The sequence below is a fragment of the Falco punctatus genome (genome assembly GCF_963210335.1).
Source record: "Falco punctatus genome assembly, chromosome: 2".
In the NCBI taxonomy this organism is placed as follows: domain Eukaryota; kingdom Metazoa; phylum Chordata; class Aves; order Falconiformes; family Falconidae; genus Falco; species Falco punctatus.
This window is the reverse complement of record NC_137581.1, coordinates 81,371,619-81,396,393: the sequence shown is the minus strand read 5'-3', so window position 1 is coordinate 81,396,393 and position 24,775 is coordinate 81,371,619. Positions and strand designations below refer to the sequence as shown.

Here is a 24,775-nt window from a genome sequence, read left to right as displayed (position 1 = left end):
AATAGGGAACTGCAGCACTGATGGGGAGTTGCAAAGGCTATGGACAAGTGTACTGTCTTTCCTAAAGAGAAGATGAGAAGAGTATCTTAATTTCAAACGTAGGTACCACTCACAAGGGGAAAAAAAAGTATTTTTCTTTACTTTGTGGATGGTGTGGGATTTTAGTTTGTTTTGTTTTTTCTGCTTCACCACCTTAAGAACTTGTCTGTGAAAGAAAAATAAGGAAAGTATTTTTCATGAATTAAGAAAGCTGTATTAGCAAGTTTTCTTCTATAAGTAGTAGGTGTGTTTTGACAAAATTTACTCTCTGAAAAGATTAACTTCTTAAAGACAAGAAAAAATTAGTTTGTAGTTATTTACCAACATGTTACATTATTTAATCTATTGTATATGCCAGAATATATTTGTCACAGGAATGATGACCTTGATACATTAATTGCTTTCACATGGCTACTGGGATGCAGGCATACACTCAGTAACAACTTTTACTATTGTGATTGTTGCTCAAGAAGCAGGGTCATGCAAGCATGTTATATATAGCTGTGTTTTAAAGATCCGATAAAAAACTAATGATTTTTCAGGTACTATAAAATTTATTGAAGACCTTGAAGAAGCCAATAGTTATGATACTACAATCTAATATACCTCTTACAGGGATCTTAGTATTTTTGCAGGTGTTGGGAATGTATAGAACATGGGGATAGGTAACTTTTTTTCATGTTTGTATAAATCTAAACAAATCTTAACTGAACCCTCCCCTCTTTTGCCTGGACACTTGTAGTCTTTGTGACTGGAACTGCTAGAGCTTGTCGGCTCCCAAAGGCATATAGCTGTTTATGCAGAAGAGCCTGAGTGGAATTTGTTATGCAGTACACGTTCTCCAGGGAACTGTTACTATATACTGAGTAGTGTCAGGAGGAAGTAATAGGTACCATAGTGTCAAAATCATCTTCCATTTTTTTCGGTAAAGAAATAAACATATTCACACATTTGAACACAAAAAATGTTCTTTTGCGTCAAACAGGTGGCTGAGAGACCCTGTGACCACAGGATGCAACGTAAGCTGTAAAACCTTGTTTTCCTAGTTAAATATTCTGAAGAGCAGTGGCCCCCTGCCCATGTGCATTTTCTGCAGCCTGGTGTGGCATAGGCTGGACTGCAGGTTCCACTGGAACTTGGGCAGCTGTGGAAGGGCATTCAGAGTCCTGCTGGAAAGACTTTTTGATTCCTGGCAGTAGTAGGCAAATGAAAAACCGTCACTGGTCTCGTAAGTGTGCTGAACTTCAACTTTTTTCCATAGTTTTCCTTCAGACTTCCAACAGCCAACTGCATGGGGACTTTGTTTCTCCTGTTTTGTTTTTTATTTTGTAGTATGGTGGGATACACTCTGGTTTCTGTCTAAATACTACTAACTTTTGAATTAAATAAAGGGATTGTTTTATGTTTAGCCCTGCCCTGTACATTTGTGAAGAGGAAGTGGTGTATTTGCCTACATGTCTTACTGGTTAAGGACGTGCATGAGGAATGCTGACAGGCAGGGTGTGATGTTACTTCATGACTTTATTCATCTTGTACTGACCCATAAAAGTTGATTTCTCTCAAGTCAGACATTTGTATGTGGCTTGGGAGGTAATAAATTATTGCTGGTGTTTTAATGTAGGTTGCCTGTTCAAATCTTTTATCTAGGATTTCACTCTGTTTGAAAAGTCATTGCATGTTTGATATGCATTTTGTTGGTAGCAGTCTAGGCTTAAAGAGCTTTTACTTATTTTGCTTACATTCCACTCTTTCACTTGTGCTAATGCAGTTGTTTATGGGGGGGGTACACAGTGAACTTGGCTGGGAAACAAATCCAGTTAAAAATAATCCTTTTTTATCTGGATATTAATAACTCGGATCAGTTCTGGCATCCAGTTAGTTGGCTGTAGCACTCTACAAATGATTGTATCAGCAAAAATGAGAGGCAGTGTTAGGGAATGTTTCTGAATCAGCAGTGCTCTGAAACTATGGCAAAAACTGTTCCTCTTCATTTTTAGGTTGCAAGGTCTGGATGCTGCCCTTAGGCTGCTTTGACTCTAGTGTCTTTTTCTACTCTCTGACTTTTAGAAGTGCCTGCTGAAAACATCCTTGTTTGCAAAAATAACTTCCTTGTATATTCTTGTGTTTATAAAACACAGATTTGGAGTTGGTAACAGGGTCTCAACTGCCTGTGGCAGATGAGCATGTTACTGGTGAAAAATAACTGGACCCAGATGTGGTAGCTTTGCATTTCCAGACTTGGTTTAAAGTGGCCATTTGTAAGTCTGAATGTGAGTATGGCCACTTGTAACAGAGGACAGGTGCATTTTTCTGACCCTGTGTTTATAGTTAGTGTAACTGTGATGGTCCAGTCTGATGTCTTTTCTGCCAGGAGCGCCGGCTGCAAAAAAAGTCCTTGTTGTAAACTTGGCCTGAAATGGCTAGAGAACAGAGCACCTGAAATACTGGGGATCTATTTCCATCTGCTGCTTCAAAGACACTATAAACCGGTTACTTCAGTTAATACAGAACGTCTGCGAGATTAGTAGAGTTGTCTTCATTGGCTAATTTGTTTTTTTTCTTGATTGTTTAAAGTAGACAAGACCAAAAAGTCTTTAGCATGCTTATTCGTTTCAGTTACATAAAAAGATACACACAGATGTATTGTTGCCTTCTGAGTTACCTATCAATAGAATAATGTGGCTTATACATTTTGTAAAATAAAATTGGAACTTTGCTCAGCATTAAATACTGCATGCAAAGCAGAATACACAATATAAACTTGACAATCTTAAATTGTCTAAGTGTGCAAAATGGAAAGAGGTATTTGAGCCATCTAGTGGTTGGTATGAAACATTTCAACATTTTTTGATTATAGAAAATGCACGTGACATCAGCTTGGAAATAGCATTTCTAGTTTGTCTGCTTTTTAATAGCATGTAGAATGAAAAACCCCAGACATTAAATTTGAGGTACAGTCTGTTTCAGTTTGCTGCTTTTTTCAATTTACTGTAGATTTTAGTGAAGAGAGAAATCTGATAACATAAAAATTACATTAGAAGTTAGTAGCCAAAGAATGAGTTCTTTTACCATGAGAACTTCAGAAATTGTGAGGGTTTTTAAGAAGTTCAAGGAAAGAATTGTAGTAAGATAATTTTGTTCTCTACTTCTTACTGAAAAATGTTTGGAGGGAAAAAAAGTGGGCTTGTATTCTACCTCACCAGCAATTTATAGCAGGTTTACTGAATAGTAGGGTTTAAATTACAAAAGTAATCTTTACTGGAAAACATGGCATGGATTTTTTATTTTTTTTTGGTATAAATTTGTTCAAATACAAGTAACAGAGGCAACTGAAAGCAGATTTGTTAAGATGGGGTGCGTTCCAGGTAAACAGTCACAGGATCTTATGTTAAGAAAAAGGACATTTTGTAGGCGAAAATTTCATTAATGATCCTGCTTGGGGATCATGACAGGCATTAAGTTGCTCTAGACTTAAATATTGGCAGTTGCCAGTAGGAAGTTGGCTGCATATTGAACTTGATGGCGTTCTGCAATACAGGCATAAAAGTTAGTTGTTTAAGTAATGAACTTCATGTGCATCTCACCTTGAATTATTTGTGGGAAAATACTGCATACACTGAAACACTGTAATATCTTTCAGGCCTTGTGAAAGTCCCATCCAGGTTCAAATACAGATTAAAAGATAATTTTAAATCTTTTTTAATGGAAATCTAATAAGTAATGAACAAGCAGTACTAATGGTGTTACAAATGGTTAAAGCTATAGTATTTCAGAACAGATAAATATGATCCATACTGACATTTCAGAATGTACACCTTTACATTTGAAGTAAAGTATTACAGAGTCTTAAATCTTACCCTGTTTTTTATTGAGAAGGTGGTGGCAGTTTAACAGATTTTTAAGGTCAATCTCAGATGCATTGTAAGGCCAAATGAGAATGAGAGAAAAACGGGAAAACCAGTCACAGAACAAAGGACAGAGCAGTGGTGGTTGATTTGTATTTTACCGGGCCGGGGGCAACCTGAAAGCTTCACGTGAATTTGATATATTAATTACATTTGTCCAAATCACCTGCATCTTGGTCCTGTTGTGCCTTGAAAGCTGATTATTATTAACCCTTAGGATCAAATATCAACTAGACTAATCCTCTGAATCTGTAATTCCTTTGGAGTGTGAATTCTAATAGGTATCAGAAGAGGAAATTAAATTATTTGAAGAGGTTTTAATTGTCTGGCATATTTTTGCTTGAGTTTTGCAGTGTGGTGATGAAGGATCTTTGTTACTACTATTATTCTCAATCTTTAGGATAATCTAGTCTGAATTGCAGTTGATGAATCTCTGAAGGTAACACCAGGCAGCGTTGTTCTGTTCTACCAATGAGCCTGACCTGACACAATTAAGGTTACTAGCTGTGTGCTGTATTTCACAGGCTTCCATGCTGCACATATGAAAATCTCCCTTTCTGTCTTACTACTTCATTTAAAATGACTTCTAAATCAAGGCATGTATGCTCAGTTTTTCTTTCCCAGTCTGTTGTTACCGGAGCACGCTTGGAAAGCAGGAAATACATGGGATATGGAATCAGAGGTCTTTTATCTTTACAGTGTCCATGTTGTGTTTTTGTTCAATTAAATAGGAATATAGTTTTATGGTAGTATTAAAGTATCATCTTTTATTGTTTATGTATTTCCCCCTCCACTACCCTGTTAACATCTTCAAGTGCTCTGACTGCTGTAGTATCTGGTCATACTGCAGTGTTTTCTTGGAAGCTGTCCATTGCCGAAGCTATCATCCAGCTGTATTCATGAAAGGATCTTTGGCATTTCCCCTTGTTTTAATTTGCATTTAGAATATGCAAATGAGGTATAATGAAATGGTAGTGTTGGGTCCTGTTTCTGATGACTACTGCTCTTTGAATTGTGTTCTGGCTACCAGTTATTTTCTAGGAGAAATTTGGTTATACTTTTCATATTTGGATTGGATTTAAGGCGTAACTAGGGTTCCTTTTATGAAATTCCATAGAAATTTGACTTGTTGAAGAAGTGTGTGCAAGTGGAAGAAGGATTGTCTTGAACTACAGTCTTTCATAATGCAAATTCCATCTCTTCTCTTCTCTCTGTGTTCTTTGGGATGTATTCCTGGTCTCGCAAAACCAAGATTATACATTAGAAAAGCCTAAAAATGTGTCATAGGCCGCATGTACATGTTGTGTCCTGCAAATAATGGAATAGTTTTGCTAAATAGAAAACAACTATGTTGTGACATTTTTAAAAAGAAAAAGCAATGTATTTATTTTTCCTAACTTAGGAAATAATACTGTAATAATTACTTGTAGAATTGGTTAGTTAAACATTCATAAAACCTCCTTAGTAATGACACTTTAGAAGTAAATCGTACTTTTCCATGAAAAGAAAATGGGGGGAAGCATAGTTTTCCAGAAGGAGAATGGTTGTTGGGGTTTTTTCATTTGGGGTTTATTTTTTCCCCTTCCACAAAGCAGGGAAATAGAAAATAGAAATTTGATGGTGAAGAAATACAGATTGTCTTAGATTTGAAGTCTGTATTTTTGGTATTTAGAAAAGTAAAATTCCCTTAACCATATTTTCAGATACATATAATTAATGTTCTGCTTTAGACACTGAAGTCAGAGTGTGCAGCTTTGTTTACTTTTATGAGTGTATAAATTATTATGACTCTGAAATGGTGTTCGGTCATAAAACATTTTTTATTACATTAAATTGCCAAAGACCTCTACTCCGTCATTTCCTTCCCTGCTGTTGTACAGTTAGAACAAAGCTTATCAGTTTCTCTGATGTAAAAAGTACTTGAATATTATTGTTACTATTCTTTCCAAAATACTCTGTGGAGAATCACCTTTTTTTTTTTTTTTAAATGTCTACTAGTCTTTTAATTTCTTTTTGGTTTTGTTTGGGTTTTTTTGTGTGTTTAAGGTGAAATTTAAATGCGCTTATTTTATAACAGAAACAAAATGTCAAAGGATGAATAAAATACTGGAAAATTAATCTTACAGCATATGGTTGTCTTATCTGGGTTTTAAACATTGTTCCTTTCCTTTACAGAATGCTGCCTTTTTATATGGCCTTGGTTTGGTCTACTTCCATTACAATGCCTTTCAATGGTAAGTTGGAATAAACTAACAGTGTCAGTACTGTGCCATGTTTTATTGGTAGGTGAATATTTCACCTTCAGTGTGAGTGTATGATAGTTTATTTTTTTTTGTTATTATAGATAAGGTGTTTGAAGGCATACTGTCATAGGTCACATACCTGTGGCAACCACAGCAGTTGCTTGAAAAGGAAAACACTTACAGAAGAAGAATGTTAGCTCCCTGTAGTACAGTTCAGCAAGGGGGATGGAGCAGGATGACTCAGCATGGTTTTGTTAATTGTTGTTACGGATGGTCTCTAGCCTTTATTTGAAAGCCTGTTCGCAAAATACTTTTGTTTTGGAAAAGCAGTAGCAAAGTGGCAAAATTCAGCAATTTTTACATCACTGTATTATGTGAAAGTTTTGGACACGCAAAGTAGTACACTTAGCCTTGAATCAGAACATTTAAAACTGATGTAAAGAGTTGTAAATTCTGGCAGGGCTTCGGGGGCTGATAGGAGCTGCTGTTGGATATGGGGAAGAGAGTTGGTTTTCCATTGGAGTTTTGGTTTTGCTTTATCAGTGATGAGAGAAGAACGAGGAATGGAATAGAATCAGTCACTGGGGTTCTGTTGCAAGGTCCTCAAACTTCCATTGTGGGTTATTCTTGCAGACAGTGTCATCAGAAAAAAGGCAGAAGAGTACAGTGTTTAGGTCAGTGCTTTTTTGGAAACTTAAATTATTTATATATATATATATAAAATTAAAATAAGTGTAACTTTACTACTTGATTGATTGCTAAAAGGTTTTATCAGCTTACTGGACTAAGCGTGACTGCAGTTAAGGAGGCCATGACTACTAACTTACGGTTTGGAACTGTAAAAGTGATCATCCATTACCACGCACCTCCCCCCCCCCCCCCCCAACAAGTTGTTTTTATGGATCTGTAAGACAAAAGATTTGTGCTTTCCTCAGGATAATGTAAATAAGTGTTTATTCTTCAAATTAAGATAAGTTGATTAAATCATGAGCTCAGAACCTGTTTTGTTGGGGTTTGGGGTTTTTTTGATGTTTCAACTTACTGCTTTCTTCACTGATAGTGAAAGGAATGCCACGTATTGTACGTGGTGACATGCAACTCTATTGCATTCTAATTCACAAGAGAAGAGCAGAAAAGTTTTCAGAAAAGCTGAGAATCTACTGTTCTAAGATTGTGATCAGTCTTGGTTGAATTCACCAAGTTTCAGAATGTTCTTGTTCTTAAGCAGACCTGGCTTTGTAATTTAACGTTCAAAAGTAATTTGTGTACCAGTTCTTACAAGCAGTATCTTGGTACAATTTGCACTGTGAAAATGGTAGAAAACTGTAAGATAAAATTAAGTAGTTAGATTTAGAGGAGTTGATTTTTTTGAAAGAATAACTGTTCAATATAGACTTCTGCCATCAGCAGATTGTACTGTTTAGCACCTTCCAGTGAATGGTGGTGAGAGCAGCACCATCAGGTGCAGCAAAGTCAGGTGATGGTGAGCTCTTGGTATTAATAAATCAGAGCTTTGAATTAATTTAGATTTTTCTTCCATGCCTTTAAGTAAGCTTGTTGAGAAAGTGAGTATAAATTGGTGCCTTAACTTACGATGTCTTAAATGCACGTAGAGCTTTATGTGAAGGTTTATAGAATAATCATATTTGCCATTTTATTCATACAACAAAATAATGTATAGTGCGGTACCAAGGAAGTTGTATATCATTAGAGTATTGGGTAGAATTTTCAGAGGAAGAAAATCTGATACAAATAAATGTTATACTTTTGTGTGTGATTATTTTTTTAAAAATCCCTTTGAGTGCTTCGCCCCGCCTTTACTATGTTTTTTGGGGGTGAGAGGAGTGGGATGTATGGTTGTGGGTGTTCAGGTGTGACAAACTCATAATAAACATGGAGGTGATAGCAAGTCACTTACAGTAGATATGTTGTTCTTTGTAGATCTGAATTGTCCACTGGACTCTTGCAGATTGCAAAGAAAATCCTGCTTCTTTCAGAGTGAAATGCGAGTCAAACTTATTTCTGCAGCAGCTATTCCAACTATTTATCTTTACAAGAGTACACAAATCCATGTATTTTGGGCAGGTAAAGGAGACCTAGACTGTTTAAGGTGGTTTAAACTACTGTGGTTCATCCATGAACATTTTTTGGTTTTATCCCCATCACTTCAGATATTCATTGATTTTAATGAGAGGCATGTACATAGGTCTTCTAAAAGAAAGGGGTGAGGAGGTATTTCAGGTTTTTCCATGTCTCATATAAGCAGGGTTAATAAAAAAAGTGGCAATAAGGTCAGGTTTAGAATTCTTGTTCATATTTTTACATTATTTTTTAAGTTTTCCAGCTTTCTTGAAGAGAAGTGTTGGACTGGCTTCAAGACACATATGCAATTCACTGTAATTCAGTACTGTAAACTTCCCTATATGCTAAAGCAGCATTATAGCATTAAGTACAAATCATAGTTGATACATCATTTTAAATTGGTGATTTTGTTTGACTATTCATGTATTAACTGAAAATTCTCAGTTATATACAAATGTTGGAATAGTGTGATCAGGCTGTTTCATGCAATTAGTATAGTAAGATACATTGTAAGGGATTAGCTCCATAAATTGATTCAAGTGTAGTAAAATAGATCTTACAGATCTTAAATGTTGATACTCTGTTGTTCTACACCATTTATCATCAAGCAGTAAGTAAAGTTGTCAGCTGATTTTTCCCTGTGGTTTCACTGTTTTCAAGTAGTGTAGAACACAGTAGACTAGCGATAGGTGAGATATTCACATCACTTGAATAATTTCATCTCCTTCTTAGTTATCTTTTAGATTGAAAACTTAAAGAACTTTAGTTAATCAAAGGCTATCTTTCATTTCTGCGCAATAGGTGCATCCAAATATAGTGGCTTGGATGCAGTTTTTTTTCTTTTACTTCAGTAAGGATTCTGACCTTCACTATCTGTCATCTGCTGATGTACACAGAGTCCCAGCAAGATAAAAAGATGGAGTCCAACCTCTGCAATTGTGTCCTGAAACTGGCTGTAACACCCTCTTTGGCTCCCAGTGTGACAGCCGTGGTGCTCCAAGGCCAGTCTGCGGTATTTTCAGTGACTGTTGTCTTGCAAATTGCTAGACAGTGTGTGAGACACATACTGTTCCTCAGAAACATCTTACAGGAGACTGAGATCAGTTACCCTTACTGCCCATTTAGCATACCCTGAAGCTCTTCAGTCCAAGGATTCCTTATCAGCTGTAGAAGTTACCTGTTGTCAGACTGAGTCCTTCAGCACTGATGCTTTTACTGGACACAGTCCTGAAAAAAGCCAAAGACCTAATGCAAGAGATGATCCAGACCCTTTTTCTCACCTTCATCACAGCTTTGTCTTGAGGAAAATCTGCTACTGCTGACTGGAACTTCTTGGCCCTTCTACAGCCATCCTTGCCAAAACAGAAGCACTGTGGTCTTCTATTCAGTAAAGATATCAAGTGATATCTAGAACCACTGTCTCTGCCTCTGGATCCTTTAAAGTAACCCCACAGCCAGCCCAGTCTGCACTGCTGCATCCTCGCACTTCTGTAAGCCCCAGGGTGTTCTGTACACTGGAATTTCTCCTCTTAGCATAAGTTTGACTCCGTGGAACAGGGACATGGGAGTTCAGCCGAAAAAGTTTTTTCCCCTCCTCAGTTCTGATTCAAAACTGGATCTTTACATCAAGAAGGCAGCTGCAGTCTTTTATTATTCTTACGTAATTCAGGTAAAGACATACAATGAACAAGAGGCAGTAAGCATGTACAACCCCCACTGCCAGAGTGCAGCACCTCCATCTCCAACGTAGGAGCACTGAGCAAGCTCTCCACATCCCATCTCTGCAGCTGCTGAGTTCCACAGCCCTCCAGAGGTCAAGAAGACAGCAGAAGGCAGCCCTTGGTTGTTATCTGTGGTACTGCATCTCATCTCTTGGTCACTGTGCAGGCCTCCAGACACCTGAGAGTCACTTTTCTCATAAAAGTCCTTTGAAGGCTTCACTGAGGCAGGAGCATTCTTCTCCACTTACCTACAGGAAAACACACAAAACTTACCATCAGCTGTGAGATGGCCTTAGCACCAGTCACATTGGACCAATTCCATGAGCTGAAGGAGTCTGATCTCTCTCTTGCTCTCTCTGGCTGTCATTCTCTTTCATCCTTTTACAGAAAAGTAAGCTTTGCTCTTTTCACAGTCATCCTGAAGTAGTAAAGCAGCTGTTTAAACTGCTTTTAAAGTACCAGGTCTACAGCAGACTGTAAACTTTTCCTGTAGGCTAATGTGCCAACCCTCAGTATTGCACACCTTACTCATCTACCCAAGAAACTATGGTTTTATGGTGGTTGCTATTCGCCTGTGAGGGTGGGAGAGTCCTGTGCTGTCGAGGTCCGTTCTTTGCCCTTCTTTGCCTCCTCTATCAATACTTACCTTTTCAGGAGAAAGCTGTTAGTAACACAGTAAGATTTGTCTTTGAGGGGGGTGTTTTGGTTTTGAGGTTTTCTTGTTGTTTTGGGTTGTGGTTTTTTTTTCCCCCAGCAGGACCAGATCCTTCAGATGGTTCTCAGGTTGGTTGTGTCAGTGGCTGGCAGATCCAAGGAACTGGGCTCCTCCACACAGAGAGTAGTCGAGTGGGTAGGGGGGTGCACAGGAATGCAGACTGCTTAGTGGGGACCTCTTTCATTTGTGTTGAAACACCCCACCCCCCCCACCCCCCCCATCATGCATATAACAACCACTAGACTCTTTCATCAAATGCGATGTCTGGTCTACATGCCTCCAGGTATGTCAGTAGTTTGTGTCATTGTGCAGGACGCACAGCATTTGATGAAACAGTCCAGTGGTTGTGGTTTGCATGAAAGGCTCTGAGATTCACCCAGCTGACAGTGACATTGTGCTGGTAGTTGGCAGCCTGTGTTCCAGCTCTGTGGCAACACCTGCAATGGGAAGTCTAGGAGGGATATAATTTGAGAGTATAAAACCAGCTTGCTTACCAGTAACTTGTGATCTTCAAGGTGCACATCTGTATTGGTGCTTCTTTCCTTGTTCTGTCAAGAGTCCATTCGGGTGGTCTGGTGTTTGTAGTTACCTTCATAAGAAGGACAGAATTTAAACACACACTGTGTAGATACTGCTTTGTCAAATACTTCTCAGATTTCAGGTGGCTGGCTGGATCTATGTATGTATTTTTAGGTATATAAAATGGGAATGTACATTGGGTTTAGCCATTAATGAAGTGGCAATTAACTTTCCCTTTTGTTGTCTTACCTTTCTGTGATTATATATCAAACAACTTCTTGGATTGATGAAAACACATACTATTTGCTAATGCTGGAAGAAACCTGTTCTCAGGTGCTGTTCTACAGAAGTGTTTAAAGACTGCTGCTCTAGGTATTTCACCGTTCAACTGTTACAGCCCTATGAACAGAGGAATTGTATCTAAAGTCTGTAAAAGTATTTCATAAAATTGCAGTCTCCCTGACTACTGCTGTGGATGTACAGTTTTTAATGTTCAAACTGATCATGAGTTTCAAATAGAAATTTTTCCATCATAGTTTCCCATCATTTTTATTAGTGAGCCTGTGAAATAACGTGAGGCTCAGAACAGGTGGTCAGAAAATTGAGAAAGGATAAAGAATATGAAGAAGAAAGTTTCACTCCAGCTGCATCAAGTGTTTTTTCTGATATATTAGAATAATGTTGTGTTCTTTTATTTTGTAGGCTCATTCTGATTTTCATGGTTTTTGTTTGAAATGTATGAGTGTTAATCTTTGGATAGTTGAATTGATGCTATTTTATTATATTCTTTTGCCTAGTTCAAAGCTGATTTTATTCACAGTCTATCCATGTAAAACCTTCCAATAAAAGTCTTAGGAGAGTTCACTGAATGTTTAATGTAACTTTCTATTAATTATTATGCAGCTCGTTTCTTCACTTTCGTAATGGTAGGAATCGTTGTGTAGATGAGTGGGTAGAAAGATAGCTGCAGTATTGATTCTGGAAGTCTTGATTTGGAGATGATAGATTCATGTCACTTTTATTTTTTCTGAATTACTGTAGCCATGCTGTGTAAAATGTAAGCCCCAGAGGTGCTTTTCATCCTCTGCGGTATCTATTTTCCTGTCCTGATTCCCCATTTTGTTGAATGTTAGATAGCTTTTCCTGTCTGTTAGTGGAAGTGCTCCTATTCTTGGAGAAAACTCTTATTTAATATAAATAAATTCTAATAGACTAAACCAAAGTTGTCTCTTACCAGGCAATTGTCAGTATCTTTAGAGAACAAACTGAAAGTCACCTCTTGCTGAATTTAGATGCCTGTCATTTTTTTCTGCAGTATGAGAGCTCCCAGCCCTTTGATCGATGATTTATTCTTTGGACTAATGTATGTTTAGTCTGTTGAAGGAATAAAATGAAAAGCTCTGTCTGTGCATGAAGGCAGGTTAATGAGTGGTGAAGACTAACAACCTACTTGAGAAAGGCTGTGTGCCATCATTTCTGAAGGAAGCTGCTAGCTTCTTAAACAGTCCTGCTTCATACGTGACAGGTCATCAAGCTATTAGGTTATATCTGCTCTTCCAGTTTTGGTCAAACTGTAGAAGAGTTTTGAGGGAAAACATCTGAGCAACTTGGATGCTTTGGATCCTCTAGACCCACATCTTTCTGGATGTTGGCTTGGGCAGAGGACAGAAATGGGATTAGTGATGTTTCAGAGCAAACAAAGATCTGCATAAGGATCAAGTGATTCCTGCTGTATTGAAAAGGCCCAACTGAGGCAAACAGATGGGCCAGGAAGGTCTGTAGTTACCAGCATTGGGCCATGTTCTCTCCCGATGTTATCTCAACGTTATCCCTTTACTACTGCAACACTTGCTCCTGCTTTCTGCCTCTTATGTTGGCGTCCTTCTGTGTTGTACCAACCTGTACCAAGCCCTGATGGCATCTGTATTGGATGTTATTGAGCACTTAGAATTGAAATGGATGTTGGTGATGTTGCAGATGTTTTGCTATTGCTGTAGTAAGGGACTGAATCTGGAGCTCTGGGCATGGCACTGGGAAACAGGCAGCCCCAAAATCAAACTAAAATTTTTACTGTAGTCTGTGTTCTTGATGTGTCCTGTAATCTTGAGTGCATTGTTATTTTGTTTAAATGTTTCCCACAGGCAAAACTAGATCAATGTTAATTCAGCTATAATGTAGAATTGCTTGTCTCTCTGTAAGAGTTAATAAGTAAATGTCTTTTCAGAGTTTGAGTGTTTTATTCCATGGAATTTCAACTGACTATATAAAATCAGGCTATAGTCACTAAATTAGACGTGAACACCTACCACTGGTAGCAATTGTTGAAAATGCTGCCTTTCAGATTACTTCATTTGCGAACTTTTAATGATGCCCTTTTTCACAGAAGTAATTTGTATTATCATCGGTGATTGTCATCCTGGAAAAAATACAGACTATAATCAATACAGAATTAACACTAGAGTTAAATAAGATGCAGGCCAATATTTGGAATGGAGGAGATAAAATACATATTTTTTAGTTAGGAATGCTAACTAAAAGGTACAGCCAAAATAATAATATTTTTTAGGTATTAGCATGGTAACCTGAACAGTGTCTAAAAGGGTACAGAGTGTTTTGGTTTTACTTGGTTCATTTGGATGTATTTTTCCAAGCACCCATCAAAATGAGTTGAAAGGCATGCTGTTGCTTCCTGCATGGATTGTGTCTAGAGGAATGATGTCTTGTCCTACAAGTTTTCTTCCTCCTTGTACACTTTGAGCTTGTCTTCATTGGAAAATTGTGTTGGGTTAAGTGTTACCTCAAACACTTGTGATAGCTACTAATGTTGAGCCTGACTCGGTAACTCATCCGCAAGGGTGAGTGAGTGGTGTTGCTGTGTTGTCTGCAGAGAGATAAAGTTTACACAAACCTCATAGGGGCTGTTTGTGACTAGCAGGTTCTGTGCTAAACATGACACAGTCTTTTCATGTTGTCCATTGATGATAATTTTACTGTTTTTTAAGTGCAGTGCTTCTCTGAAAGGCTGGGGTAGGCAACATCCTTGTTCTTTTGAATGGATGACAGTATACGTTGAAACAGTGTTTCAAAACTGCCCTTACAAGTCGGTTGTTACACTTGTGGCTTTGTTTAACTCTATTGCTGAGCTGTGACAATGAATAATATTTCCTGTTGAGTAAACAAGAGACTATAAAAATATTTTTGTCTCTTAGGATTTCTCTTCAGCTTTTTTAGAAATCCATGTTTCAGTGATCTTTGTGACTGAGACGTGACATGACAGGAGGAATACAGAAATACAATTTTCTGACCAAGCAAGTTAGCTGAAATGTGAAGAACATGAAATTGATGAAGTGTTATGAGCATGGTCCCGGTCTCCTATGTGGTATAGAACCACAACATCTTTATTTGTGACTTTTGTCTTCTCTTTGACAGGGACTATAGCCACTGGTTTTCTTCCATTTTAAAACTTAGGATACTGTCTTTGACCAAGATGCAAATAATGGGTTTTAAATACCAGTGGCTAACATACTAAGTACCGTATTAGAGTTAAAACAAGCAATGCAAGTACACAGTCATAAAATCTATACTTTGGCTATACAAAAGCACAGCTTAAAACACATGCTGGTATTTGGCCTTTCAGTTTGAGTGGTGTTCTTGTAGATGGCGATGAGTATACTGTTACGAGACATGGTTCCTTGTTTGTTATGATTTCAGTGTAGATACTGAGGTGTGTGATTCATCACCACCCATACTAGTCCAGGGAAGTTTATAGGAGATGTGAGAGACTGCTTAGCTGGTGCAAGTTTGTCCCTTTGGTATTTCGCATGCTCATTTTCCTCGTGTAAGCAGAAAAGTAGGGTACAAGGTAGGGAGAGCCCCTCTGAAAGATTGTAATAGAGGAAACTTCAGTTCCACAATAAAAATGTAATATTTTTTTTAAGCCCATCTGCTTTTAAGGTCTATTTAGACAAGTCAGCTAATGCTTTAGGTACAGTCAGTTTTGTTGCATTGTTCAGAGGAAGTTCTGTCCTTTCGTTTGCTTTGCCATCAAGAATGAGAAAAGAGCCTGTAAGAATTTTAGAGCAGAAGAATTGCTGATGGATTAAAAAAATTATATATTTATGGGTTTTGTGTGTAAAAAAGCCTCTGAAAAATATTTATTGAACTTCCCATTCCACCTGCTAACCTTTTGTCCTTATAAATAATACTGACTTGGAGAGCTGGCATGAGATTAATTTGCCTAAACATCGTGTGATTTAGGCACTGTGGTTAATTCCTGTCTAGTGTCCCTGTGCTGCTCCACAGAGGGTACAGTTCTCCCCGTAGGCATGTCCGTCATCTGCCTGCTCAGCGCTGGTCTCTGGGGCTGCCTAGGACACCAGTCAGGACTGCTCCCGTGCCTAGGTGCTGGAATACTGCCCTTAAGTGAGACCGATTCCTATTTCTGTCGTTGTACAAGCAGTGATGTATGTGAAGGTGTTTTGTTTCAACCTGTCATTGGATTTCAGTCGAGCTAACGCAATGAGTCTTAGCTGTTTTCTCAATTCCTCTGTGAAATTTAAATCTATTATCTTTTAGTTGCATTTCAGCTGTCCTAATTTTATGCAGTTGGCCTGAGAGGCAAAGCAGTCTTGTTTAGAATCACATTTTTTCTGCTCCAAGGTACAATTGTTACATAGCATTTTTTGTTTTACCTGGTACAGTGCCATCATGAACAGGGGCATGCGTAGAGAGGAATTAAAGGTAAGGAAATAGAATCAGAGCCATCTTCACCTGTCATGGGAATATGAAAACCAAGTTAACATGGGAGGAGGTGGCAAGCTTGTGTTTTTTTGGAGGTAATTGAGTGACTGGAAAGTAATGGAGCAGTAGGTATTAGTTGAGTCCCTGCACAGCACTGGTGCTAGAGAAAGGGAGGAAAGAGGAAAATGGAGCAGGTTGGTGCAGTGGGAGGAGATGTGCGTGATCTCTCCTTCTAGGCTTTCTGTTCTGCTGCTGCTCTCAGGGGGGTCTGCACTACCTGGATGCAAAAGCAACCTACTAGTTGGTTGTAACATGAATGATCACTGTATTATTCTAAAGTTGTAGTAATTTTGTTGCTAATTCCTGAGTCATCCTTTCAGAAATACCAGATATGTTACTGTATTTCATGCAGCAAATTAGTTTCTCTAAATTAATAGAAAAGATTAGACTTTCAAATATACCAGGATATCTGGAGTACAAAATTACCCAGTCCTTGACTTGCACCAAAAACATTGCATGTAAACCATCATTTTGATATGTTCTTCTGTAACAGTGCTTTCTGATCTGCTTTCTGCTAGTCATATAAATAATATTGATTATAAAGTAATGCTTCAGTAAATAAATATTTTTTTAATCTGTTTTTTTCTTTCAGGGCAATTAAAGCATTTCAGGAGGCGCTTTATGTTGATCCCAGCTTTTGTCGAGCCAAGGAAATTCATTTGCGACTTGGGCTTATGTTCAAAGTGAATACAGACTATGAGTCTAGTTTAAAGGTAGGTTTAAATTGAATTAACATTTGTACAAGTTGTGTTTAATCTTGTGTTTATGCAAGGATGCATAAGCAAGTAGCAGTTAAATAGTACCTGCTCTACAAACAGAAGTGCTTCATTATGAAATATCTTAATCTAAAGACAGAGTAAGGGTAGAATTTGAGGTGCATTAGATACTAGAAATACTCAAAAAAGCCCAGGAGAACTGTAGATGAGGACTGATACTGCAAAAGATCAAAAATTCAATGTAGGGTTCTCATTAAAATAGTACATTTCGGGGAGGAGGCTGAGGATGCACAGAAAGGTGGAGAAAAAATAAAATAATTAGTAGCTTGGATTTCTCAATTTCTATTTTTCCCTTTTTCCCCCTTTATTTTCCTATTTTTCTTCTTTCTGTTTCTTTTCTGTTTTTCTTTGTTCTGTTTTTCATCTGGTTTTTCTGTTTTTTCTTGTTTTTTTCTATTTTTTTCCCCATTTTTTTATCTTTTTTGGGTTTTTCTGTTTTCCTTTTTCCCCCTAGCTGCCTTACTGTAAACTGGGAGTTCTTAAAAATTATTAAAAATAGAAAGCTTTTATGCAAAATAATGTTCTCACATCAATTTTTTATATACTTTCTACTTTTCTAGCAGTTAATCATTATTTTATTTACTGGTTTGAGAGTCAGTTTCTAAGGCAACAATTCCCAGCTAATCAGTTACAGATGGTTTGTGTTTATATGGTACTTTGTTTCTTCTGTATTCCTTTAAATATATTTTTACTGCTTGCATTCTTTTTTGGTCTCCAGTTATAATCTGTCATTTTATCTCCCTCCATTCAACGTGTTTTCCCAGTTTTTTTCCTCCTACCATTTCCTAATCTATCCCCATGTTCTTTTCTTCCTTAACTGTAAATTTAGGCATGTGTGTCTTGGAAAAAGGAAATGTTCTCTTAACAGAGTTTTATGTGCTGGGAAATACACCTGCAGGGCTGAGAATTTTGTAATTAGTAATTAAGTGTAACTTACAAACCTATTTCTGCATATTGATCTCTCCCCAAACTACTGAAAACATTAGGTGTTTTGTTTTCAAGAATCTTGTGGCTTCCTTTTCCTGGCAGATTATTTTCCTGGAAGTTGTATTTGTGGGGCTATCAAAATCACATTGTCCAATAAAGTGTTAATATCAATTTTTCCTTTCAGTATTTGTAATAATGGGAAGCAGTTCTCACATCAGGCTTCCTTTTTACATCCAGAGTCCAGGCTTTCACCTCCAGAGACAGGTGGAGTTGGAAATTGTGATTAGAGAGGATGATACTGCATAGAGGTAGGAAAGATTCAGTGCAATGAATGGCAAAAGAGAGCATGGGGAGGTGGAGGTAGACCACTGTGTTGGGAAAGGGATTATGTGTGAGTTTGGGTGGTCCTGTTTCTTTGTATTTTGGCACAAATTTATTACTGCCTGTCATGATACAGGGGGAATAAAAGAAGTGCTGAAGTAGTACAGTTTGGGTTTAGTTTTAAGGAAGTCAGGGACAAAACAGAAGAGTACGTTTGCAAGGAGGTAGTAAACTTGTAATCAGGTAGTGGAAGGAACTTCAGCAGTATTTTTACTAGACGAAATTGATAAAGAAAAAAATAACCTTTTCCTGCTGTGCCATGAAATATGTAATTCCATCAGTGAATCAAGTATTTAAATAAGTATTATGAGAATTAAATCTTAAGTAATTTACTGTGTTTGATCTTCACAACTTTGTGAAATAAAAAGGTCATTTATCACAACGATTTTGAGTATACCAAACTTTCAGTTTTCAATACTCCAGCTACAAATGTGACAAACACCAAAATATTATTTTAAAAACAGAAGGAAATTACTCCTTTGTAACGCAGAATTATCATGATTCCATTTCATTTATGTGCTATGTGATTAAGTCACTTAAGAAAACAAATGGCATCAACAAAAACAGCTGGAGCAGAGTGAAGATCTTCAAAAGGGTGATGAAATAAACGGGGCAGGGGTGAGGGGGTGCCGTAAGGATAATTTTACATTATCTTTAAAGCAATGTAACTGCAGGTTGTTGCTGAAAGGTTTTTCTCTTTTTCCACCTTGCAATCCTGATTGCATTGTTCAGCATCCTCTGCTACATTGAATAGAGTGATTATTTTTTTTCCCCCATTTGCAGACTGAGGTGGCTCCGAAGTCTAAAACAGCTCAGCTTGAGATTGCCCAGTTGCTAGATTCAATGCAAGGTAGATGACAGGAGTGCGTGAATGGGAAGGAGTGGGTAGAGTTCTCTTACCACCTTCTGATGCAACACATAACATGAAACTCTGCTTTGGAATTACCAACTGAAACACCTGAGGTAGAGTTCCTGGTTCGCTTCCTTTGCTATGGAGGTGGCAATCCTTAGCAGAGAATAACAGTGAGGATTAGGAAAGAAAAGACCCAGTGGGGCAATCAGTCTCGGAACAATTACAGCTGTATTCAGTTCATCTTTTCAGTAGATTTAATGTGGAGTACTGAGACTGATCTACTTTGAAAACAAAGTTATACTGATAGAAACACACCAGTTTATACATCGGAATATATCAACTGAGGAGTAGACGAAGAACAAGCAGGACAGTAGCTTCTTTGAAAGCCAATCTGACTGATCCCTGAGTTGAGGTTTAAAAAACCCCACACTTAAGCCAGAACTCTGAGTGACAAGAATACAAAAGGCAAGTCAGAAAATACTTAGTGAAGAGAACAAAACAAAGTTCTGGTGCAGTGGTTATGCACAAGCATGGGAAGAATAAAACGAGGAAGAGCTAAGATCAAAGAGTGTGTAAGGATGTTTTCACAGTCTGTCTCTTTCTCTGAGACTGAGCATCTTGTCTCTTCAGAGAAGTAACCTGAAGTAATGAAAAGACACAGTTGTCTTGTGCCTTTTTGGGTTTTGTGGACCTTTTTAAAAGGATCCAGGATTTTAGAGAACCGTTATGGGCTTTAGGATCCAGTCTGATGGATGACTGACCTTGTGCACGGACCCTTTCCCTGGGGCTCTGTATAACGGGATTCGTAGCCCAGTTTGAGCTTCCTATTTGACACTGAGGCAGAAAGTGGAAGTAACTTTTCATCTAGTATTCGCTTGTGACTTCTGGATTTCACAGATTGTACCAATGTTGCATTAATGTACTTTGAAATATCATAATATTTTTGATGGTATTTAAACATTCATATTAAGTCTGTAATTGCTAAGAATAAACCATTGCCAACAGATGAGTCATTGTCAGTAAGTCTTCAGTAAAGGGGGAAGATGGGAGTCTGAAGGTCATATGTTCCATGTTTTTCACAATTTTAGAGCATTACCATAAATCATCTATATTTTATGTAAGCAATTTAAGCTCAAAATTAATTTTTACTATTTTAAGATGTTGATGATCAAGATAATTGCTAGAGTGCTGTTTAACAAGCATAAAATCAACTCTGAGTGTTTTTTCAAATCAATTACTGCTTTTGCATGTTTTTAACATTGCTGCAGTTAAGACTTGCAAATTGCTATGAGAACCCTTGACTGCTCTGTTGTCCCATTGCCATAAACTGGTAAGAACACCAGTGCTGTTGAAAATTACTTGGCCTTCAGGCTGACATTAAGGGGTGGGGGCAGGGGGATGTGGGATGGGAAGTGGCCCTTCTGGCTGAAAAGAAGAGTCCTTGTGTAACCTGGCAGTTAGGGCAGTGCTACCTTCAGAGGTGATACATGAAAGCTGAATTTGCCCCATTCATCAGAAAAGTAAAATTAATTCCAAAATCAACTGACAAGGGGGCGGGGTGGTTGTGGGTTTGTTATTGATTACTATAGCAGCAACATACTAATAAGGTTTACCTCACAGTCCTAACCTTTTCACACTTCACTATGTGTCCTGCTGCCCTTCTCCTATTTGCCATTCCCTACGAACAGCACTGGGAATACTCTTTGTGACGGTGTCAGCTGTTGTGGCGCCATGATTATCTGAAAGTAGAATAAAGCAAGATCTCTAGGAATGTTATCTTTTTATTGGTTTGGTAAATGTAGTTGGAAAAAATGTTCAAGCTTCTGAGCATGTGCCACATTATTTCCGGCATGTCACTTGATATCCTAGTTATTTACCTATTTATTGAATATATTTTTTCAATTTTAGCCTCCGTTTTCCTACATGTAATCATCCTGTCTTGCACATGTGTCTTGGTTCTTCTCTTAAGTGCTTTTGAATCTTAACCGATTTCTAGTGAATATGTCAGAATGAAAGAGATTTCGAAGAGAAGTTCCTAGAACATTTCTCTGCAATGTTGCCCCAGACCCATTTGAGCTCTGCAAGCTGAGGGCCAGGTGATCAGGTTGGCTTGATCTGCATCAGAGGCACTAAATGACTGCTCGTGTGTCTGGTCTCTTGGGATGTGAAAAATACCTACAAAGGGAACTGTGCAATCCACACAGGAGCTGCTGTGCATCGGGCGACCCCAGTGCCTCTTGTCCCACTGAAAGCTGAATGCAGAGCTAGGTAGAACACAAAGGGGGAGCTGAGTGTGTTGTGTAGGACCATTGACATGCATAAAAAAATAAGCTGAGGAAAAAAGGGAAAATCACAGCTTTGGTATTGCTTGGTTTAATAGTTACTTTGGAAATGGCAGCTATGGGAAATCAGTCTTCCATCTGGTGCTCGTTCTGCTTGATAGTGTTGGAGTATTGTGTATGGTGCTTTCGGTGGGGAGTTAGGGCTACGATCCTGAAACCCTCTGAATGTAAAATTCCGCACTTCTCTTGTTTGCTGACAGACTACTTAAAGGAAAAAAAGAAATCTGAGTTTTTCATATTTATTAGAACAGTAACTTTGAGGGAATGATGGGTGGGTGGGAGAATTTCTGTGGGTTTGATTTTGTGAGAGGGTGTTTTGTTTGCTTTTGTTTGGGGTTATTTCTCGTGTTTGTGGTGGTTGGTTTTGGGTTTTTTTGTAATGTGGGGTCAGTAGGAATTCTGCACATGAGCACGTTATTTTATGGCAAACCAACTTATGTTGCGCTTTGGGAATTTTCTTTGGGTTTTGAGTATCGCAGATGCATCCTGTACCCATAAACAAAACCCTTAGAAGAATGACAACTGCATTTCTCATGTTTTCAGATATCTGCCTTGCAGTAGAAATAATAATTCTGCCTTTCACTTTTAGAATTTTTTCCTCCTTATTTATACACAGAACAGCTATCCTAGTAGTTTGCTTCAGGCCTATGCTTTGATCTTGTCCGCAAATCATAAATTTAAGTACAATTTTGATTTTTTAATTATTTTCCTAAAGATTCTCATTCATTGATAATGTTAAGACATACTGCTTTTGTTAGGATAAAAAAAAGGCTTCAAAAGAAATAGAACTTACTAGGAAAATATGCATGAATTACGTGCATGTGCATGAAATAAATTAAATACTGATACACAGATGAACAGCTCGAAGTACTTCTTTATAGTCAGACACTTTTTCCATCACTTACTCCAATAATTCTCCTATCTCTATATATATCTTCATGAAATACATTGTTAGCTACTGCAGCTGTTGTATGCCAGCATGTAGCTGTTATAGACATATTGTTCATTTTTTATGTTCTTTTTCTCAGTAATAAATAAGGATGTATTTATGAAAGTGAAATTGTGTTTCCAAGCCTTCAAGTGCTGTTTCACAACCTAGTTATTTTTCGTATGTGCTTAGATTAGTAATTTTTAAGCTTCAGTATGTTAAATTGAAACTTTAGTTATTTTCAGATACTAAGGGAAAATTAACTAGACAAAATACATAGTTATGAGAGGTTTTAATTTCTTATGTCTAGTTTTATGTCTGTAATTCTAGCAGAAACTAGTCAGCAACATTCTTGGGTAAAAACAAAGGGCTTTAGCTATTGCAAGGTGGATATTCAAGATTTCAGGCACTTCACCTAAAAAGCATCTTGTGGAGAGCAAGATGAAATGAGTCAGAAGATTAATTTAATAAAAACTTAAGTGGATGGAAACCAGCATTTGGGAAGGAAATTGCTTTCTAAGTCTTTGCAGTTTGCATATGTGAATGATGGAGAGATGTATACGAGAAGTAAGAACATGAAAAGTTTTTTTTTTAAAATGCAGCATGGAACTGCAGTCAGACTGCAAGAGAGTAATAGTGTACTGGTTTTGACAGTGGATCACACCATTACAATGTCTGGCCTATGGAGTATTTTCTTTGCCCTCTCTTACTTAGTTTTGCTTGGGCTTTTGAGTAATTTTGGAGTTTTCCTGTAAAACTGTAGGTGTATTTTAGAAATGCCGCGATTACAAAGAGCAGTAAATACTCACATTGAATTAATATGCTGTGTGGCGTGTTCTGTCATTTGGGGCAAGGGGAAGAACAAACCATGAGAAGAGCAATAGTTGACTCAGAAGTTGAGCATTCAAGCTAATGAGTGTTGGTGCTGGTACACTTCATTTGTGGACCTTCTCATCAGAGGTATCTTGGTCCAGGTTTGTTGGCTGTAACTGCAACCGAAAGGTTGGCGTTCAGGGCACACAGTAGTAACTAGCCACATGTACTGGCTGGGTAGCCACAGATTCCCATGAGGGATTATGCTGTGCTTTCGGTTCAGGCAGGGTGGCTGTGTGGGCTGGAGGCAGAGTGCTGCGGGTCCTGAAACCCCCCCAGCTCTGGGCGTCCAGCTCCACGGTGATGCCGGTGATGCAGCAGTGGTGGCAAGCTTCCAGTCATCCCCTTTCCCAGTGGCATTTTGTTGTGTCTGGCAGTCTTTTGGGCTTATAACACAGCAATAGCTAAATTGTGATGTTGCACAAATAATGATAAAACATGCAGGCAGCGTGAGTGTTGAGATAGCTTTGTGAAAATCACTGTGGTGCCCTATGCAAGATGTTGGTTAGTAGATTTGAGTGCAGCCTTCTTTTGCCTAGTGGAAATAACAGCTTTTCTGATCTTTCTGTCTGAAAAGAATTTTTCACTTGTAGCTATTCAAAATGAGATTCTTCTCAGCATATCCTGTTATCAGTTTTATTGGTATATGTGACCTTTGTATCTTCTGTCCTCAAGCAGCTTTCTTCTGCCCTGTCCATGCGATAGTTTTCTGCAGTCTTAAGGGTTTTGGTTTGGGTTTTTTTTGAATGCTGGACAAAAGTAACAGAGGGTTTACCCTGCAGAAGCCTTCATCTTGCAAGATGCGTGTGTTGTGAATTCAGAAGGCTGGGGAGCGGGGCTGTGAGCTGACATGGCAGCACACATAGCGCGTCCTTCCCTGACCCTCTCCCCTGGCCCTGAACGGGCCTGGCAAATGGAGGCCTGGCGCTCCGCCACGGCCGATTACGCAAGGCGCTCCGTGTCCTACTTACCCGAACAAAGGCTGCACTGAGGGACACAGCCATCGCACCTAGGTCACATAGGCAGAAAAAGCCATGTCCTGACAGAATTTTACTGAGTCATGATGGAGCTTTCCTTCACGGTAAGTCCGTGAGAATTGTCAGGTTTCAAATGATGGCTTGCCGTGCTTGCTAACGAAATGCAGAACCGAGAGCTATTAAACTTGCTAATGTCATCCTCGAGAGGAGGAGGGAGTAGTCTCCTCTATTTTCGAGGTCTCGGGCTCGGATGTAAACAGAGACAGTACTGAAAATACTGCACTAAGAAGAAAGCAGTTCTTTTTGTGTTGGTCATTTATCAGTTAAAGAAGCAACAAAAACCTGGGTACTTGCCTCTTAAATGGTAAAGGACTAATTTGTGAGGAGAACTGGTGTTAATTCTAGCAAGGAAATCATACTAGATTATCTAAATCAGTGTCAGATTGCTGTTACTTTACTACCAGACCTAATGCTTTCATCAGTTCTGTTTGTATGGAATCCACTGTGCTTCTGATCCTTGGGAAGGTTACCTTCGGAATTGTTTCCACAGTCAGAGGCAAGTCAAGGACTTCAGAGGAGACAAAATATAATTGTGCAATTACAGATGGCTACAAATCAAGTTATATTATGATTTGTGCTGCAGCTCTTGAAGAGAGCCTGTTACTTTTTAACATTCAGGACACTGCCTTCTAGG

General features: G+C 38.3%; 1 protein-coding gene across 19 annotated transcripts in view; it reads left to right on the top strand.

Moving 5' to 3' along the window:
* The window catches only part of KDM6A (lysine demethylase 6A), a 175,760-nt gene that overhangs the window by 71,811 nt on the left and 79,174 nt on the right, over positions 1-24,775 (top strand). For all 19 annotated transcript variants that reach the window (XR_013925809.1, XR_013925810.1, XM_080374263.1 and 16 more), the window contains 2 exons: positions 6,120-6,178; positions 16,617-16,737. Coding sequence is in view for 17 of the 19 variants with exons in the window: in XM_080374263.1 (XP_080230389.1) it covers positions 6,120-6,178; positions 16,617-16,737 (180 nt within the window). In the remaining 2 variants the exon portion in view is untranslated. The remainder of the gene's footprint in view (positions 1-6,119; positions 6,179-16,616; positions 16,738-24,775) is intronic.